This window comes from Rhinolophus hipposideros, assembly GCF_964194185.1.
Source record: "Rhinolophus hipposideros genome assembly, chromosome: 2".
NCBI classification, from domain to species: Eukaryota; Metazoa; Chordata; class Mammalia; order Chiroptera; family Rhinolophidae; genus Rhinolophus; species Rhinolophus hipposideros.
Genome location: NC_138048.1, coordinates 36828828 through 36850126, shown reverse-complemented (window position 1 = coordinate 36850126; position 21299 = coordinate 36828828). Strand labels below are relative to the sequence as shown.

The 21299-nt window shown below is 35.7% G+C and overlaps 1 protein-coding gene across 1 annotated transcript in view; it reads left to right on the top strand.

Moving 5' to 3' along the window:
* The window catches only part of IFT57 (intraflagellar transport 57), a 52741-nt gene that overhangs the window by 14986 nt on the left and 16456 nt on the right, over positions 1-21299 (top strand). Inside the window, exon 6 of the mRNA XM_081029263.1 lies at positions 10769-10891. Coding sequence (XP_080885389.1) covers positions 10769-10891 — 123 coding nt within the window. The remainder of the gene's footprint in view (positions 1-10768; positions 10892-21299) is intronic.

The following is a 21299-nucleotide window of genomic DNA, read 5'->3' as shown; positions in this document are numbered from 1 at the left end:
GTTTCATGTACATTGAAAACAGTGTTCTAAGAAAATGGTTCCTCTTATCGATAATGAAAGTTTACAATGACGGAATTGGTTTGTTTTGGAAGCAGGTGTTTTCAAAACATTTATTTACTTTGAAGTTTAAAAAACATATGTAAAGCCATTCTTATTGTGTGATTTCCCCATCTACTTCTCTTACCCCAATTATGGTTTTGCCAAGTGTACTTTTCAAGAAGGTAACTCCTGCAATTATTGAGGGATTGTTTCATCTTCCAAGGTTTCATTTGCAGGTTAGTTATTCAAATTCTGATGTAGCTTTTCTTGGAAGAAGAAAAAATTATGGATGAATATTTGACCTTAAGGTTATCCCACGAAGTTTTACATTCTCTCTGTCCCTCTGATTCCTAAATGTTTTTGAAATCTGAAATTTAGCCAAAACCTCCCTACGAGTGATCACTGTTGCTGTATTAAAGCTGTGACAGTTGGGCAGGGCCTATGATGGTTAGGGGTCCAGCAGAATATTCAGAGATGTGAGGGGTGGTAGCTGGGAAGGAAGGCTCTGGTGGCAAGGTGTGAGGGAGGTGTCCTGGTCATTTCTATTCCTAATGTGACTGTGTCCATTGGACATTGCGTGTATGTTCATGGTAGCAACACTGTAATTATGAGTGGTCTTTGTAGCTCCCCTCCATTCTAAAGCTCAATAGAATCACAGTGACAGTGTTCTGGAAGCATAACGCAGATGTGTCATTCTCCCCCACTGAAAAAAAGATGGGAGGGAAGCTGTGCGCTCTCTGAATTCTATTTTTAAATGCCCATCACTTCATTTCAAAACATTTTTTTAAACATGCCATAGATACCATTCTTCCTTGAGATGCTAAATTTGAGGTTTTAGAAACCAACTCCTGAGTTAGACAGCATAAAACCAACTATCTCAAAAGGTTTAAACACAATTGGTTTTTAATTACTTAGCAAAAATTCATTGTACCAAGGAGAGAATTTTTAGCTTAAAAAGCAAAAACTGTAAGGAAGTAAAAATGTGGGCTTAGAATAAAAATGTCATTTCAGTTTTAAAGTGTCATCATGGCAAGTCTGCAATGTTGTCATAAAAAAAAACGAAGATGGATCTACTTCAGTTAATAACTTCTTTAAATTTTCTTCATTTTTGCGTATAATTTACACTTCTCAACAAAATGTCCTATCTGGGTAATGTAGGGAAAAAATACTGTTCTACAACATAACTTGCCCCATAAGTTACCAGTGGTTCAGATGCCTGCTTGAGGAAAATGTTTTTGTCTTTTTTCCTGAAACATTTGAATGTTAGTCCTACTATCTGTATTGTGACAATGAGAAGTCTATTATTTTTCACAGGAGAAACAATTAAAATGCCACATGTGTATATGTGATGGAACACAATATGACTGAGTCAATGCTTTTCATTCTATAGTAACTAACCTGCGCCACCCCATCCGTTTTACATCTGGAGGTGAATAGGAAATGTAGGTTAGAGAAAAAAGCACTCCTCACTGCTTGGAGGAGGCTCAAACAGCAGTTCTTCCTGGGTATAAAAGAAGAGCTTTGCTTGATGTTTAATGTCATTTTTGAATCTACACTTGAAATAGGAAAGATCCCTATTTTTCATCCTGGTTTTATTGGAAGCCCAGCAAGAAGTAGGTCAAGGACTTTTCAGGGTCCCTTCCAAATCTGAGTCGCATACCTTCAAGGCAGATGATATGGAGGAAATAGCAGCTGTAGATAAAATCCTAACTCTGCAACTCTAGCCCTGTGATCATAGTGAATTATCCTCTCTGTGACTCTGCTTTCTTATGTGTACAATCGGGACATAATTCTTCCCGGGGTTGTTTTGAGATTAACGTAACCTAAATTGTGAACGGCCCCTAGTGTGGTGCTGGTAGAGATTATGCACTTAATGCATAAACTTGGTGCATAATTCTTATTGTGTAGATTGTTTCACTTTTCTTAGAGGTAGGGGTTAGGTACCAATATTATGTGCAGTGGGAGACTAGAAAAAGCTTCAGTAGCACAATACAAATCAGTTTCTATATTGCCATGAGTAGTTTTGAGTAAGAAGCTTATTACATGGGATATAAGTTATCAAGAAGCTTCCATTTTGAAATAAGGAAGCCCTGGTGTTACCATGGTTTTATTCTCATAATCTGTCACATGATTTATTATTGAAGGCACACTAGACTAAATCTGTCGTCACATAAGGTCTCCCCTACAGAAGTGACTAAGGAGAATTTAAGGAAAAGTAAGATAATGATATTTTCCAGCAATCATTTGAGAGATGTCATTTTATAAATGGATAGGTTATATTTCCTAAATCAACACTAATAGCAGATATTTATTATGTAATTCAGCATATTAGACGGATACCCAGAATGTGTACTTTTTTTCAGTCCTCTATAAACCTGTTTAAAGATTTTTAAACCCACCTACCCCCATCACCACCCAGCTCTAGCTGTAGCAGTGTTAGTGCTCTGCATATCTGACTAATGAATGGTTCCTTGTCATCCAGGACACCTAGTTAGTCACCAAGACCTGTGGATGCTGCCTTTGAAATATCTCTCATATCCATCCCTTCATCTGTCCCTTCATCTGTCTCAGGTCCTTTTCATCTGTCTGGGTTATGTAACAGTAATGTCCTGAATTGTCTTTGGTCCTTATCCTTTAATTCCACCCCCACCCTTTTCCAAAATAGTTTCACCATACTCCCCTATCTTACCAAAACATGAAATTTATTAGGCCATTTTGACTTAAGTAACTTTTGATGGCTTTTCAGTGCCTACAGGGTCATTTATAGAGATTATAAAACAAATTTTTTGGCCTGGCTTTCAAGACCCTTAGCAATTTGACAACTGTCCACATAGCCTTATTTTCTTCCCCTGGAATAAATTTATTCCAGGTAAGCAAATCCTCTCATAGGTTTCCAAACACCTCACAGGCTCACAGGCATGTCTGCTCCCATCCCATCCTTCCTCTTCTCCTTTGTCTCTTACCTGAAATGCCTTCGCATCATCTCTCTGCCTGATTCTAAATGTTCAAGGTTCAGCTCAAATTCCACTTCCTAAGTGACATCTTTCTTAATCACCTTAGTGTCATTTAATCCTATGACCTATAAATCTTCATAAAACATAGCTAGAATGTTTTATGAGTATTTCTACTATTTTACTCTCCGTCCCTGGAATAGAGCAATACCTGACATAGAGTAGGCATTAAATAAAGATCTGTTGGATAAATAAAGTCATTGTGCTTTGCTTGTGTTTCTTCTTTGCCTCTCCTCTGCCTTAGAGGACAGCCTAGCTTCTATGCCTGTCACAATGTATTCAACTCTTTTTACTGTTCTCCAACATTCACCTTTCTAAGCCCCTCATCTCTCTTTTCATTGTGATCTTCACAAGCCACGTTTATTCCTATTTCAGTATTTTGGCTTATGATGCTTTCCTGACTGTAACACGTGTCTTGTCTCTTTTCTGCCTACTTACATTCCATACATCTTTGTAAGGTTAAATTTAAACCTCATATCACCATTAAAACATGCTCTCTCTCATTCTAATACCTAAAGCATTTACCACCTGTACTCAATAGTTTTTGGAAGTTAATCAAATTTATAATTTCACCTGCTTTTAATGAAAATACTCTATACTTTTTCAAAGTAAAATATATTCCTTTTTGAAATGAAAGCACAAAAAAGTCCAAAGAAAAATGTGAAATTTTCTCCAAATCACAGCATCCAGATATAAACATTATATCCCTTTATGCATAATTGCTCTGAGGTTATGCAACATGCTAACATTTAATGAGTGTGGATGAAGGATATATGGGAATTTTTTGTGTTATTTGTGTAATTTTTTGTAATTCTGAAAAAAAAATATGCACAGAAATAGGTTAATGAAGTGCAGACAGAGTTCATAAAAGAATCCAAATAATATATAGTGATATCAGTATATGAAGCAATGCATATCAGTAGGGAAAATTGAACTATTCACTTAAATGGTGATGGGATAACAGGCTATTCATTCGGAGAAAAAAAAGATGTACTCGTCCCTCATACCTTATACCCAAATAAACCCCACATGGATCAACAAATTTAAAAAATGATGAGGCACAAGAAATAAAAATATGAGTGCAAAGTGTTATGCTCATGGGTTGAAATAGGCATGAGAAAGCATGCCAAGAAAACTAAAAACCATAAAAGAAAAATATTGATAAGTCTGAATACATAAAAATTAAAACCTTATATATGGACGGTTGGGTAGGGAACACCATAAAGTTTAAAGACAAGTGATAAACTGGGGGAATATAGTTGTAACCTTTATGATAAAGGATTGATAGACATATAGTGAGATGTTTCAGAGTTTGTGCTGTAGAATAACATTTCCTGGGCTCTGCCACATATTAATGAGGCGACACTAGGAAAATTACCTAACTGTTCTGTACCTTACTTTACTCATTTGCAAAAATGGGAATAAGACTTCCTTGATTTATGGTGTTATTGGCCATCTAACCCATATGTAAAAGCATCTAGTACCATGCTGGGCACATAATGATAAGAATAACTGCAGTAGTGTATTGGGGGCTTACTTTGTACCAGGCACTGCACAGGCCTTTTAAATACATCATCTAATTTAATCCTCACAGCAACCCTTCCAAAGAGGAAGGTACTATTATCCCCATTTTGCAGATAGAAACCCTGAGATTTAGAGAGGTTAAGTAACATTGACCAACACATAGTAAGTGATGGTGGTAGAATTGAGCAGAGATGGGATTTCAGACCCATCCTCTTTATATTTACACTATACTATGGTGATTCTCAAGACAACTTAGTTCTCTTTTCCTAGACTCTTGGGATTACATATTTAATCTTGACAATTAGTTGGATTTTCATGTCCCTCTCAGTAGGTATATGAATTGAGCTCTTCAAATGTATTTGGGCCCTGGTATATCCATGAAGTTGCCATCTCAGGTAAAAGAAACCTTATAGAATTTCAAGCCATAAAGAATTGAATTTATTTTTGCATAATCTACAACACTAACATAATGTCTATAGTAGTTTATCGATATATACTTCTTGGAGTACTTTTGCTTTTATTTTAAGAAAAGTGAAAAATCAGAGATGATTTTACCTTGGCATTAGTGTATATTCAAGTAGCTAACGTAGCAAAGGTAGGTATTTGATATGATAAACAGGATAATATTGGAAGTTGAATTCTCACTGGAAAATAATTTCGGATTTCTTATTAGAAAAATTCACTTTGTGTGAATTTGGAGAGCTTTCTTTTAACTTTTTTAATTTGTAGGAGCATAATTTATTCAAATCTTAGTTCACATTTTAAGTCAGGATAAAATTTCTTTTGATAATCTCAAAATTGAACTTAAGAAATAACTTTTATGAACTTCATATATTTAAAGACAGAGGCTACCATCAATCTATTTCTTTCAGTACATTATAGCCAGGATTTAATTTCAGAACAAAGGTGAAATACTTTCCGTATGTTATTAAACATTTTTCTTCATGGTAATAATGTTAAATCGTGTAAAACCTAATTTGGAAAGATAACAGTAAATCCAACTCATGACTTATGCTGCTTTAATCATGAAGAAGAATTGACTTGTAGAGACATGAAAGAATTTCATTCTCTGCCTTAAAATGTGATTTGTTAAAGTCATTGGATTTTGAGGGAACACTTCTTGATTGAAATAACTTGTTATTTATCCCTCTATCTAGTTTTTCTTTTATTGATATATGATAAAGAGGGACACCAGATACTCTTAGGAGTATCTGCTTAATTCATGGTAATACCATATATATGTATATATTATATTTGATGCATAGCTTCTTGGCCACCTATCCTATCTTGAACAAAGCATCAAATGAGGAATAATGCAAAACAGGCCTCTGAGCAACCAAAATAAGTATAACTGCTTCCATTTAAAAAAATTTCTATGAAGAGTCCCAATCTCAGCCCCCGAACCCCATCTCCTGAGCTCTCACTTTTCCCCCATATTTACCTAAATTCTAACAAGCTTGTATATTAGAGGGTTTTATTATTATTATTATTATTATTATTATTATTATTATTATTAGTTATTGCGGTGACCAGCTTGGATATTAGGTTTTTAAACTCACAGCAGTTTAAGAGGAGGAAGAGATGCTATAGGCAATCAGAGACATCCAAGGGTAATCCTTAGTATCTGGCTAACAAGAGAAGGTGCAGGAACACTTTAAAAACAGACACAGGAATGAAAAAAAAAAATTATAGCTATCTGGGATCATTTAGTGTGGATCAGTCATATCCAGATTTTTCAGCCCTGGGGGCATCATTATAAAGAATAGTACAATGAGCGACATCAAGAAAAGATTATGTTATGGTCGGTAAATGTCACCCTTTACCAGTCTCCAGCCGGACAGTGGTGCCGCATCCTCCTGAGAGGCAGGGATTTGGGCTTGGTAATTGAAGAGTCAAGCACCTCCACTTGCTCTTGCTTCATTACTAGTTCAGTGCTGGGATCCTTTTGGCCCTCCCTTCATCTCCCGTTTTCACCTGAAAGTCTGGATCCAGTTTCCGCCCAGGCTCTTGTGATCTACATTCTCCTGGCCAGATTCCCATCTGAACTTGGGGTCTCTCTGTATCTTCCAACTTGTAGTCTCCATTCCCAAGGAAATGTCTTCTCATGGATGCCTGAGCCTTGAGCTTCACTCTTAGGTCTGCTCATGCAGCCATATATTAATATGTTTACTACACGAGGTGTTTCTCAATCAGTGATCAAGGGCAGTATTGTAGGGTATCCATCATTAGTCTAGTTTTGGAAACACACACATATATATGTATATATACATATATATATATACGTGTGTATGCATATGTACATACATACACATACATATATGTATACGTCATATGTAGATATGCATATACAGAGGGTGCCAAAAATGTATACATATTTTAAGAAAGGTTAAAAACTTGATTGAAATTGTAATACTCAATATATGCCGATAACAAAAGATGATCATGTGTATACAAGTTTTTGGCACCCCCGTGTATAGAACATAGTATTTCGTTAATACTACCTGGGAAATATTAATACTGCCTGTTTGATACTTGAATTTACTTTGGTGGTATACCCCACTATTTGAACCCAAGGCTGTTATGGGATAGTTCAGGCTGTTATCTTCCACCCTTCCTTTGGCGGTGTTAGGGTCAGTTATCATCAGTTTCTTTTTCTTAGGATCAATCCAATTATTACCCCATTGACTAGCCTCAGACCCTTCCTAATAGGCTGTAAACTCTTTACAGTCGTGGATTAAATCCTTTTATCTTTCCACACTGAGCACAGTGCCAGGATTCTTACCTTGCATGTTATGGGAGCTTAACAAATGGCTTATTGGTAAATTAATTAATTATAAATGAGACTTCTGGATAGCCTGTGTCTTAGTGAGCTAATTGTTTCTTCAGCAGCATTAACTGGAAAACACAATTTCCCAAGAGCTCTGCTTTATCTTAGTTAATGTTTCAGAGAGGGATTTTGTCATGATGTTATAAAATTTTGATTAAATGGAAACAGCAATGTATTTATCTTACACTCGTTGAGCCACATAAAATACCATTTGTTAAATGGAGAAACAATTGGAAAGGAAAGGTTTTCTCAAAGTATTATAACCAAGACATGGTATAGAATTTTTAAATGATTTATATTTCCTATATAGGGCTTGCTCAGTTAATGTATCCACTTATTAGGCATTAGGAAATTTAGAGTGAGGAATGAGGTTATGAAATAGATGTGCAAACATGGAAGTAGAAAGAAGCTGTATAGTTTGAATAAGTTAATACTGCTCTACCAAGCCTAATGTCCTCTTTTTGCCCTTTCTTCATTTAATGACGGCCATTTCCCCTCATATATTAACTATGGCCTAGAAGTGAGGGAAAACTTTGGAGCAACTACACTTAGTAATAAGCTAAGAAGGGTAAATGCAACTTTCTAAAGGACCCCATATAAAAAACAAATAGTACCTTATGCACTGGGATATCAAAATGCAGTGTTTAATCTCCAGATACCTTACTTTTAGATTCTGAGTCTGATTCAAACAGGACCACTGCTAATCCATTTTCCTTGTGAAAATTAGAAAAATGTGCCCATCCTTGAGTAAAATTTTTGAGTATGTTATGCACAACTTGAAAAATTCTATGTTCAGTCCTGAAAAAACTTTGAGAATGCGTATAGGTAGCCTCTCTGGCCTAGTTTGGTGATGCTGGACTCCACCTTCCTGTAAGGAATGGGAGAAGGAGGGGTAGGAATGAGGGGATGGGGTCAGGAGCGTTGGCTCAGACATTTCATCAGTAGCATCCACCTTCAGTTCACCCAAGCCCTGGTCCCGTAAATCAAACTTACTTTTAAATCAGTGAGCAGAATATCTACGTTCTATTAAGAATCATACAAAACTGCTGCTGAAGGGATGTGCCCCTTTGGCTCAGTCTGGCTCTGCGGGTGCGAGATAAGGGGGCCCATAACCTGGCAGGAGCGAGCCTGTGTAAATATTTCACACACACCCCAAATGTGTGTCAGGGCTCATGTACCACTGGTGGTGTATACATCCTCTCACTCTACCCCCATCCCCACAAGTCTATCCTGTTTGGTTTGGAAAATGAGTCAGTCAGAATTGAGCCTCCTAGAGCTGCACAGATATTGGGATACGCCAACGAGTTGCAATTACCTCACTCCTCCAAGTGTATGCATTTTACGGGTGCCAATGTGGAGTTACATAACATGAATTTTCCCCGTGGCTTTAGGTTTCAACTGCGAGGCCCAGTATCTCTTCTCCTGCTGTCACATACATTCTGATACAACGTCACACATGTCTACTTCGTGGATCTGCAACCTCTCGCCAGCTATGGTGCCCTTATGCTACCCTGGATTCAGTTTACATAGACACACATAGCATTCTGTTAAATACTCAAAATAATACAGTGTTTCTACATCTAAATGAGAACTGTAATGTTTAAAATATAATCTGGAACACTTTTCACTTAGAGTTTCTACATTTTAGTTTTCTTAAAGTAATGCTTTTTTTAAAAAAATACTGCTGGTTGTTTAAATAAAATGTGAATAAGTAAATTCACACCACATATTATAAAATGTAAAAGCATGTTTAGTTATCCATTCTCTAATTGTGTGGTTAGAACTATATAGCCCCCTGAATTTCTGAACAAACAGTAATATATACTCGTTACAAGGCTCTGTTCAGAACTTGCTAATGCGAGCTAAGAGGCAGGAGAGAGGTGCTTTCTTCCATTAGTAATGCCCTAAAGACTCAGTGAGGAGTAAATTCAAAGCCCCTAAAGACCTCAGGCTCTAACCAAAATACAAATCCCAATTTAAGGTTATTCTTGTACTTCGTGGTAGACTAAATTGGAAAGACTTGTCTAATGAGCTTTCATTTAAGAAATGTCTATTAGTGACATAAATTCACATTGAGAATGTAATTTCACCATGAGATTGTTTACATAGCATTTTATTTTTAAAAGACTATATCATGGAATATGATCATGGACTATTTCAAACTTAAACAAAATTAGAGAATATGATAATGAACCCTTATGCAACATTACCCAGTTTCAACAGCTAACATTTTGTCAATCATATTTCTTCCAAACACCCCCTCCTTTCTTTGCCCCGTAGTTTTAAAGTAAATTTTAGACATCATGTCAATTCACCTGTAAATATTTCAGAATTTATCTCTAATTTATAAGGCCTATTTTAAAACATAACCACCATGCTATAATCATACCTATAAAATTAATAATATTAATAATTCCTTAATGTTGTCTAATACTCTTCCACATTCAAATTTCCCTGATTATCTCAAAAATGTCCTTTTACAGATTGTTCAAATTAGAGCCCATATAAGGTTCAGACGTTGTATTTGGCTGTTTATGTCTCTCAGGTTTCTTTTTTTCCATATTAATAAATTTTTCCTTACATTTTCTTGTAATTTATCAAGGAGGCTTAAAAGGAGAAGTTGCTATCAAAATTAACATGTTAGGCTTTACCTTTAAATAATTAATTTGTGCATTCTCTACATTTTCAGATTCATACATACTTAATGCTGAAATGTGAGAAGCTGAGAAAATGGGGGAAAACAGAAAGGTTTCCAAAACAGGCATGAATTGACTTTATTACTGAACAGCAGAAAGCAAATGCAGAAATTAGGCCCCCACACTATTTGAGTTCAAATAGGGCTGTATTAAATCACATTTTTAAGCTACCTTATAGTTTTACCTAACTAAAATATCACTTTATGAATACAAAATCTATAAATAATGAGCCCTTTGCTTCTGGGATCTTACCGTTTTTGTCTTTCAGATTTTGGGTTTGTATTTCATTATAGTACATTCAAACCAAGACAGTGTTTTCTTACCAAACGTGTGTGTCTCTTCTACTGTTACCAGTTAACATGTGTAAGTGGCTTGTCCATTGATAGTATCCCCCAATGAGCTCACTCTGATAACTCAAAAACTTTGTTCTTTGTAAAAATAGTTGAATCATATATTTGCTTTTTTTAAAAAAACACTTATTTTGCTATTCTACCAGGTTGGTGCATTATTTTCGTTCAACATGGATAGGAGGACAAAAAAGAATTTCTTCTGCCACTATAATTTTAATACTGCCATGCTTGATGTAAATTGTGCAGTGCTGCTAAAAAGCCTCAAAAATTTACCACTTCTTTTTATAAACTCTCAATCTTGTGATATCTTTCCTTTCTTAGGATATGAACGAGTCTGCCAAACAAGAAGATATTTTAGAATCCACAACAGATGCTGCAGAATGGAGTCTAGAAGTGGAGCGTGTACTACCACAACTGAAAGTCACGATTAGGACCGACAATAAGGTATAGCGGAGAAAACACATTTTGTTCAGATAGATTTTCATAAGGCAATTTCAGGGTCAAGGGTACTCCCACTACACCAATATTTTAAGAAGGGCATTAAGATTCAGGTTCCAGTGTTTTGTGTTATTAGAGATTTAATAAATTGTCATTGAATGAATAAACAATGTAATAGAATCCAAAAAGCAAGGAATGCATCTTAGGTGAATAATGAATGAAATTAGAATTACAGGAGTGTATACCAATTGAGTAAAGTTAGAAGATGATTTAGAATTCTGCTGAATGGCAAAACAGAAGATATCCTGGAAGTTGCCTTACATAATCTATTCTGTGCATATGATTAAAAGTTAAATATTAAGAAAATAATAAAAAAAATCATATGCAATTAGATTTGAGAATTAGGCCAGATGAACTGGTCCATTTAATCAAGTTTCTGCATCCGTTTTACCTACAATTTATGAGTAAGAACTTTAGAACAAGCGAATAGCTGACTAGACAAGACTATTCTCATTAGTATTGTAATATAGTCATCTATACAAAAGGGGCTAGAGCGACATCTAGGTAATGAAACTAAGGAAGTTTCAGCCTTTGAGTCTGGGGACATGCCCCTGCATTATGGAACAAGGTTTCAGGGAAGCGTGTCACTCTGAAAATGTGGTCCTATATGGCCCCCAAAGTAGAAGCCCTGCAAAGATTGCTGTTTTCAGAGTGCCCTGGAAGCGAATTCATTCTTAGAATGTCCAGATTTGGGCTTGTAGAACTGTGTCCTAGAGAAGGTAAGAAGTAGCCTAGACTTGTAGGGTGTCCTAGAACAGGATAACGGCAGCAGAGGTCTTAGCAGACTGTGAATAGCTGTGGAACAAACGTTATCTAAGGTAAGTGGGCAAATCCTGCAGCCTGTTTACCATGTATTTACCCAATCATTATGGAGGATAGCTATTTGACTACATTAGGGGCGAATTCATTGCTTCCATATCTCTTATGTGCTCATATAAATATGTATTAATAAGAATTTCTTCGCTAATTAGGTCCTGCAAGTCATCGTTTGCAAAAATGTATTTTTTTCTAAAAATCCCATTTCTGATTCTTTAGTTTTATTCAGAACAAAGTCTCTTCATAAAATTAAAAATCTCTATTGGGAATCTAGTTAGAATGACATGTTAAAATAACTGTGTGGTTGGGAACTCTCAAGTACCTCTTAATCCCACAAGGAAGCAAGTTTAATTTGTTTACTTTCAAGCTAAGTAAAATCTTGAAATCAAACATCTCATTTAGAACCTAATAGGATCACAAGAGAGTGTTTTTTTAAGCACGGTTATTGATTTCCACGTAATAGAAGTAACTGAATAAAAAAAAAGAATATAAATGTAACTGCTAATATATATAGTTTTTTACAAAACTAAGTGCAGGTCAAATTCTATTACAAACCAATATTGTAGTAATCAAAAGCTTGTGTTCTTAGAGAATCAATGTTTTCCTGCTTTGGGGAAAACTTAACCAGTTGAAAGTTGGACTCTCAGTCTCATGACATACATTACCAGCCTTGATCTTAGGAGAAAATACTGCGCCAAATTAATTACACCATCCAATTTTATAGGCAAGATTCCAAAATGTCAGATCAAGTTTTGGATTTTTCTTTTTCGCATATTTTAGAATATGTCAATATTATGTTGAACTTAGATTTTTGTGGTAGGACATACTGACCTAAAGTCACATTTGACTGCTTTTTCAGAATTCTTCTCTAGATCATTTGATGATTGTGTTTAGTATTTGACTAGCTTTTCTTTCCTCTAAGTACTTCAGATGCAGCAAATGTTCAGCTTACTTAAGAAAAATAAAATTATACATTGTTTTGAGAAAATAAGGGACTAATGAATAGATAAATGTTTTTCATGTCTCAGAAATAAAAATAATCTGGTTACGTATGAGCTTCCTCACAAACTCGTTATCCTTCATCAGAAGAGGTTGACCCCAGCATCATGGTGGATCCCATTCTTCCCCAAATCCTGACTCTACCAAAACCAAACCCTCTCCTTCACTTTTGGCCAAAACAATAACCTTTTACTCAACAAAGGCTAGGTAGGACATTTAGAGATTTCAACTTTGTGTCTGAGGGGAAAACAGTAATTAACTATTTTCAGATCAGCATGTTTTACTGATCACTGTTAGGTTAGTTTTTAAGTAGCATAGATATGTGGGAGATAGGTAATAAAGGGCCTCCATTATTTAAATCCATTATAAATTTCTTTAAAATATTCTCGTGTTAGTAGTAAATAAGTCCCATGTTTATTTGGCACTGAGTCAGATGTTTGTTTTGCCTTTGTTTCCTCAAAGGCAAAACAATTCAGTTTATTTCTTGTATGCATCCTAGCAGGGAATTTCAAAACAAGTAATTCTCCCTTTCTGTTCTTTTTTGCATACTATAATATGTATGCTTTGATGAGATCTTATCATATACCAATATTTTATTTTGTATATTCTCCATAAGGTTGTAATCAAGTTTTTATTGCTAGGCTAACTTATCCCTGTTTCCTGTTACTGTTTTTGCATTTCTCAAAGAATGCAAACAAATTTTCATATTAGCTTAAACAAATTATAATTAGGAAAATAAATATGTTGCCAAAACTACAAATAACATGTTCCACAATGGAGATAAAGGATTTTTGTTAATATGCTCGCTTGAATGGACAATATTGGTAGTTTCCTTTGACGTGTTGTTTATAGAGACTCCTTGCCAGTGTTTACCTCCAGAGTGGTTATACACCCAAAGGTCAACTCAGGTCTGCCCAACTTGAAATAATCTGTCTAAAGACACAGAAGATCTGCCAAGAGAGTCAATAAATTCAGCCAAATCCTATGTCATTCCACTCTAGTTAATGCCTCCGTTATGACCAAGTGAGTAGTAAGGCTCCCGAATCAGTTCCTTATGAGGACAATCTGAGGACACCTAGGCTAAGTAGATGTCGGTGCCAGCTAAAGAAATTGTCTACAAGTATTGTTGGTACACGGTGACTTTACATCTTGTACTTTTGTTCTTTCCCTTCTTATTTTCTTCTGTTTATTTCTCTTACCCTTTACTTTTCTGCTGTGTTTTTATCTCTTTTGTATTGTTTTTTATTAGACTCAGCAGTACTCACAAGTGTTACATAACTGGTGGAATTTAAAACTAAGTGCAAACATATGTGATTATAATCAGACTAGATTTAAATCTGTAACTAGTCAAGAATTAGCCTAATCTCTGAGTCTTCTTAAAATACAATTTTGTTTTTAATTACAAAAATAATATGGAAGCAATATTTCAAAGGGAGAGAGGGCAGGTAGTGTGCTGTGAATTAGAAGGTAGCAATCACACATGTAGTCCCACTTTCAATTCCTGATTCATTGAACCAAAATTTCAGAAACTTAGTGGAACTGTGGTAGCTATAAAGACCCAAAGAAGACAGAGCCTGTCTCATACACCTTCCCTTGGCAGCCAGAATTTATATTTACACTACTTATTAGTTGTGTGACCCAGAACAGGCTACTCTGCCTCTCTGTTCCTCCTTTTCCTCGTCTGATCTGTAAAATGGGACTAACCTCACAGAGTTGTTGTACCAAGAACAGTGTCTGACACATAGTTAATGCCTACTAAGTGTTAATTATTGTTACGTTACAATATTGTTGTGGTAATATTACTGTTTTCTATCATAGCCCTTTATATTCAGTGCCTATATCAGTATTCAGGAAGAATTTATAAAATTTCTGCTCTAATGCTTCCATCATTTAAGGGAGTATTTATGAACATCAGCCTGATATTCTTATATGCAGATGTAATCAGATTCATGTAAGCAGCACTTTGATAAGTCATTCTAATTTTTTGATACATCATTCTAATATAACATTATGATAATAATCACTGACACTGACCAAGTCTTTACTGTATGTCAAGTGCTGTTCTTAGCACTTCACATATATTAACTCGTTAATCCTTTCCTCTGCCCTATGAGATGCAAGGCACCTTTTACTACATTTGAAGAAACTGAAACACAGAGATATTAAGTAACTTGCCTTTGCCTAGTGACAGACCTGATACTTGAACCTGCAACCCAGGCTCTTACCTATTTGAGTAGTGACAATACAACATACTGCTTAAAAGCAAAAATTCTGAATCCAGTTTGCTTGAATACAAATCCTGGCTCTAACTCTTATTAGCTCTTGGACCCTGTGGGCAAGTTATTCAACCACTCTGCCTCAGTTTCTTCATCTATCAAATGGAGTTCATTATAAAAGCTACCTCAAAGGGTTATTAAAAGGATTAAATGAATTAACATACGTAAAGCACTTAGAAATGGTGCCAGAGGAATTAAACTATTTTGACCACTATTTCTGTGTGCTTTTATGTATACAGCTAAGATTATACCATTTTTTTTTAAAACATAACATACCATCATGAGCATTTCCAAACATCCTTAAAAATTATAAACCATAACTTTAGATGGCTGTCTGTAGTGCTGGAAGGTTACCATCAATATCCAGCCGACTGCCAGGATGCAGAGATGGATTGGCCAAGCAGTTTGGGGTTAAAGCACGAGGTCTAGATCTGGGTGGAGGAATGACAGAGGGAGAGCTGGTGGTTAGAATATGGGCAAGCATAGGGACCATATGATCTGAGAACACAGACCAATAGCAAGAAATGGAATCTACCAATTAGTCATTTTAGAGAAACAAGTGGTTGTTGAAGGTCGGAGTTCAGTTGAAAGGCAAAACATGGAGAGGAGGAGGCAGAAATGAAAATTAAAAGAAAATTAGATTTAGAAATCGTGTGTAATTGCTCCAAGAGCATACAGTCAGACCAGCCTGTGGGTTGTTGCTGTTGTTACCTTTCTTCAACAAGGGGCTCTTCTTCAGGGTCCTTGATGACAATTATTGAAGGATAATATTTTCCTACACGATTGAAATATTTTTATTCCATAATAGTTTTTTTTTTAACTTTTAAGTGAATCAATTGACAGTTGCTGAGTTGAATAAAAATTGTAGTTGAAACAGAGCTGCCTAAGAATTCCATATGCCCCATATTTCTGTGGGAATAGGAAATGTGGATGTACATTCATAGATTTCACTTTTTGTGTTTTTGATTAATTTTGAATCACTAAATAAATGCTTAGTGCTGTTTCTTGAGGAAAATTATTCTGTCTCTTTGAGTTTTCTTTTTACTATAAATAAGGAAGCCTTTATGACTTTGTGGAAATAAACAGAGACCACCTAAATGAGAACAAGTAAAGGCTATTTATTCAGTTCGCTATAGCAAGGTAGCCAGCCACCGTCACTTGTGTTTGGCAGAGGCTCAAAGGCAGGCAGGACAACTTAAAAGATTTATAGTGGGAAAAAAGGGAAGGCTTCAGATATGTTCAGATATGACAGGAAATTTGGAGGCGATCTATCTATAAGCAGGTCCTCCTATGTGATTGGTTAGGGGAGGACATTTGGCTTTGTCTGATTAGTCCTACATTGGAAGGGGGTGGGGGGCATATGAAATGGGCAATCGGGCGGTTATTAACTCCTGACCACTTTGGGCTGATTACTAGAGGTTAGCTTCCTGAACTAGTTGCTGCAGATTGTGGGTCAGAATTCTATTTTGTATGATGGTCTGGCTATTGTCGTTTTGTTTCTCTGTATACAGTCATGTACCACATAATGCTATTTTGGTCAATGACAGACTACACATACGATGGTGGTCCCATAAGATTACAATGGAGCTGAAATTTTTTTATTGCCTAGGGATGTCATAGCTGTCATTAATAGAGAGGAATATCCATGGTGCATTATCTGCTTACAAGCAAATCTTATGACTGAAAAAAAAAAAAAAGAAACAAACCAAACAAACCTCCATGGTAATATTTCTGAAAAGAGTGACACCTTCTCATAAAGAGCCTCAGGCAGGTTCTGAGGAGGTCTTCCAGAAGAAGGCACTGTGATCACAGGAGCTGACAGCTCCTTGCGTGTCATTGCCCTTGAGACCTTCCAGCGGGACAAGGTGGGAAGGTGGTGGCAGTGATGCTGACACTCCTAACCTCGTGTCTGGGCCGAGGCTAATGTGTGTGCTTGTCTCTTAGTTTTTACAAAAATGTTTAAAAAGAAAAAGTGAAAAGTAGAGATAAGCTTATAGAATAAGGATTTTTATAAAGAAATATTTTTGGATAGCTATACATGTTTGTGTTTTAAGCTAAGTGTTATCACAAGAGTTGAAAAGTTAAAAAAATTAAAGTTTATGAAGTAAAACGTTACAGTAAGCTAAGGTTAATTTATTTTAAAGAAAGAATTTCTTTTTTTTATATAAATTTAGCCTAAGTGTATACAGTTTGCTGTAAAACAGTATGTTGTGTTACACCAGCAGCAGACTCATACATCTTGTGTTTACTGCATCTCTTGATTGCATTATTTTCTCTCGTTCTCGATTTAATCTCATGGTGTTTTATAAATGTAGTGTAGCCTAAGTGTACAGTGTTTATAAAGCCTACAGTGGTGTACAGTAATGTCCTAGGACTTCACATTCACTCCCCACTCACTCACTGACTCACCCAGAGCAACTTCCAGTCCTGCAATCTCCATTCATGGTAAGATCTGTAGAGGTGTACCATTTTTTAAACTTTTATACTGTATTCTTACTGTACCTTTTCTATGTTTAGCTACACAAATACCATTGTGTTACAGCTGCCTACAATATCGGGGTGGTAACGTGCTATACAGGCTTGTAGCCCAGGAGCAGTAGGCTGTACCATGTAGCCTAGGTGTGTAGTAGGCTGTACCTTCCAGGTGTGTGTAAGTGCTCTCTGTGCTGTTTGCACAAGGATGAAATCCCGTAACAACACGTTTCTCAGAACATATCCCTGTTTAAGCAACACATGACTGTATTCAGTCTCTCAACTTCATTCATTGAACCAAGAAAAAGTGGCTTTTTAAAATGACCTATCTTACTAATCTTTATCAGGAGAATGATGTGGTGGTTTTTTTTTCAAGTCAAGGGTTTTTACCACAATAGAAACCAGGTAAATATTAATAATATTCATTCTTCTTCCCCAGGAATAAAGCAGAAAGTGTGAAATCAGTTTTCAACTAAACCTTTCATAGGCCCTTTTCTCAAATTATACAGTATTTATTCTTAAAAGATTGTATATTATAATGATTTAATGTTAGGTATTTAATGCAGTGAACAAATGTTCTGTCATGCTTTAATGCCCTGTAGATATTGTAATTAAAATTTTGATTAATCATTTAAATAGATTTTTTTACCCCAAATTATAATTAAATGTTTCCTGCTTTGTTATTTTAAAAGTTAGTTGGGTAGGTACTTCCTTCATTTCACCAAAAAGTCTCTAGTCATTATGTAAATCTTTAGGTTCATTGAAAGGGATTTAGATGAAAATTTTTTAAGGCTTTGGAAGTACTACAGCATGTATTTTTAATTATGTCAAGCCCTGGTTCACCGAACTGCTTTTATTTTTAACACCCTTGCCTGTTCTTCAGTGTCTGACTTTCTCAGGGTGCAGTTGTAAAAAGAACCTTAAACTTTACATTTCAACTCCAAGCAATTGGATTTTGTTTTAACGTAAATAAGCCGTACAGGTGTTGCCTTGGGTGTTTCTCAGCAGGACACCTTTCTAGAAGAGTCATAGTGCTGATGGAATCACAGCAATAGTCTTGAGCCTTTGGGCTCTCCAGTCACTTTCAGAGCTAAAACTTAAGAGGGAGGCAAGAGGCCTTCATTAATCAGCAGATGGAATTCCATTTAAATGAACCTGGAGGAACTACAGAATTGCTGTATTAGATCTAAGTCTCTTCAAACTGGAAGCCAAGTCTTGCAGAAATGTACAATGGTAGGTTTCTCTTTTTACTATTGTAGACAAATCTGTATCTGGAAGCAATAGAAGGTATTTTTCTCATTCCAGAGTGGTGGAGAGAGTAATTTGCTTTGACCATCAGCCATCATTGTATTTGGATGCAGTGTAAGAAAAGTGTTAATAAAATTTAGCTCTCTAAATATTTCTGAACTGTTGGGATTTATAAATTGTTATAGTTTGGGAATAAAGAGCATTTCTTAAGACTTGTACTCTGGTTATTAGATAGGCTATATTGATAGGATTCTTGTATTCATGAGCAAAAACATATAATCTGTGGGCTAAGGTACAGGAATACATTTCATGTGTATGTTAGTCATTAAAATGAGATTCTGCCTGTTATATTAATAATGGAGAAATTGTATTTATAATTCTTATAGATTTTCTGGTAGACATTTTGTTGAGAAGTATTCACGTAATTTTAAAAATTAAGGCACTAAATTTTTAAAAATCAGCTTTTACAATTACCAGTAACAAATGTAAATACAGGTAGCTATAAGTTGGCCTTCATGAGGCTCCATGCAGGAATAATAGCTCTAATTACTGTCATGAATGTTTATAATTATATTTATTGCTGCCAGACAGTACATGTTTTTAATATAGTAAGGCCATAAATGTACATACTGCTATTATTTAAACAAAATACAATTTTTAGCAAATTTATCCTTGAAACACCTGCTATAATCAAAAAGGTGAATGCTATCAAAATAAACTGCCTAAATTAACTAGACACACATACATTTTTAGAGCAGCCTGCATGATTACTCAACTGCCATGTCATCTCAGAGAATGAGGGAAGTATTCACTGGCAGACTTGTACAGGCAAGCTTTCTTTAAAAGAGACTACACAAAACAAAATTGGTTTTGATTTTTGTATCATTTTTAAAGCATGATGTTATTTTGTGGACTTAAAGTTGTATTCGCAAGGTCAACTTTTTTTTTTCCTTTGTAGCAAGTGTGTCATGGATAGATGATCAGAGCTGTGAGAAAGAATGCTATGCTTAAAATTATACATGTGAAAAAATACTGCAAAGGGGTGAAGAAAAACCCACCTGTACTTAAGCAACTGGAAAAGATTTTTAGCTGCTTCTGTCATAGACTTGTTGAGCATTCAAGATATCCTGTGTTTAAAGATAGTTGATGATGCCTTCCTTCCTATTTACCCTGAGTGTGATAAATGTTTCAACTGGATCGGGGAAAGGTTTCATTTATCACAAGTGGAAATAGGAGAACAAGGGTTTGTGCTTCAGAGATTACCATCAGCTCTAACTAAAGAGTATCAACAGTGGTAGCAGATTTTAATGAAATAACCACTAAAGACTGGGTGTTATATAAATACGGTAGAGGGAAGTTACTAAAGCCTCACGGCAGATATACCTCAACTAGACATTTGTGATCGAGAGCAATGAATTAATACATATTGATTATAATTAAAATTTCTAGACTGCCTAAATATTTCATTATTGCAAAGTATGATTTAATGTTTCCTTTAAATTACTTAATATAAAATATGAATTGAAGCAGAAACCATTTGTCATGTGGACCTCCCTATAAAATGTACTTTTTAATGGGCTTGACTCTTTTTCCAGTCAATGATATTAGAGTAGTTCTCACTATCACTGTGTTTTATCACACACTTCTTAATATCTGGACAAATTTTACTCCCATAGTTTTTATCCAATTATATTTTATTGTTTCCTTATATCAAGGTAACAATTTATATTTTTTGGTTCTTCAAATATACCGATGACTTTATTTTTTCAGTTTTTTATTTATTTGGGGGGCATCAGTATGAGATCAAAGTTTTGATTAGTAGACTCTTTAAGTTGAGAGGGACTGTCAAGAGGGACTTCCAGCTATCCACCACGGTTACTCAGCGTCCTGTGAAGTAAGTACATTCTGATTTGGCCTAAGAGTGTCCCTGCATTCTCAGAAGGAAGGGTCCTATTCACTCCTTATCTGCCTTGCCAAATTTCTTCTCTGGGCTTGTGACTCTTCCTAAAGTCTGGAAATCTACACTCAGAAGATCTGTGGTCATATAAAAGGGGGATGGATGGAGTAAGCATGAATTATAAGGCTGAGTCAACGTATGAAAACGGTTTAGGAACAGGTGGTAGTCCATAAAGATAATCTCTGAGCACACCTTAGAAATGTAATTATTTAACTAACAAGGTATTTTATTCAGAAATTATGGATTCCCCAGTTTTAGTTCAATTATAGTCAGGTGTGAGAATACCAGTGATTGTTATGATAGCCTTTGCTAACCCTCTATGCCATGGGTGTCCAACTGTGGCCCACGGGCCAACTGTGACCCATGATCCATAGTTAATTGGCCCGCAGCAATTTGCAAAAATATATTTAGTTTACTTAACCAGGTGAGGCAATACGTACTTCACCTCGAGAGAGTGGCCCGGCTGTTTGTATATTTTACCACATAAGGCCCTTGGTGAAAAACATTGAAAAAAGTTTGGACACCCCTGCTCTATGCATACTGTCTTAATTTTCTCTGCAAGCAGAATGTCTAGAAAGCCGGAACT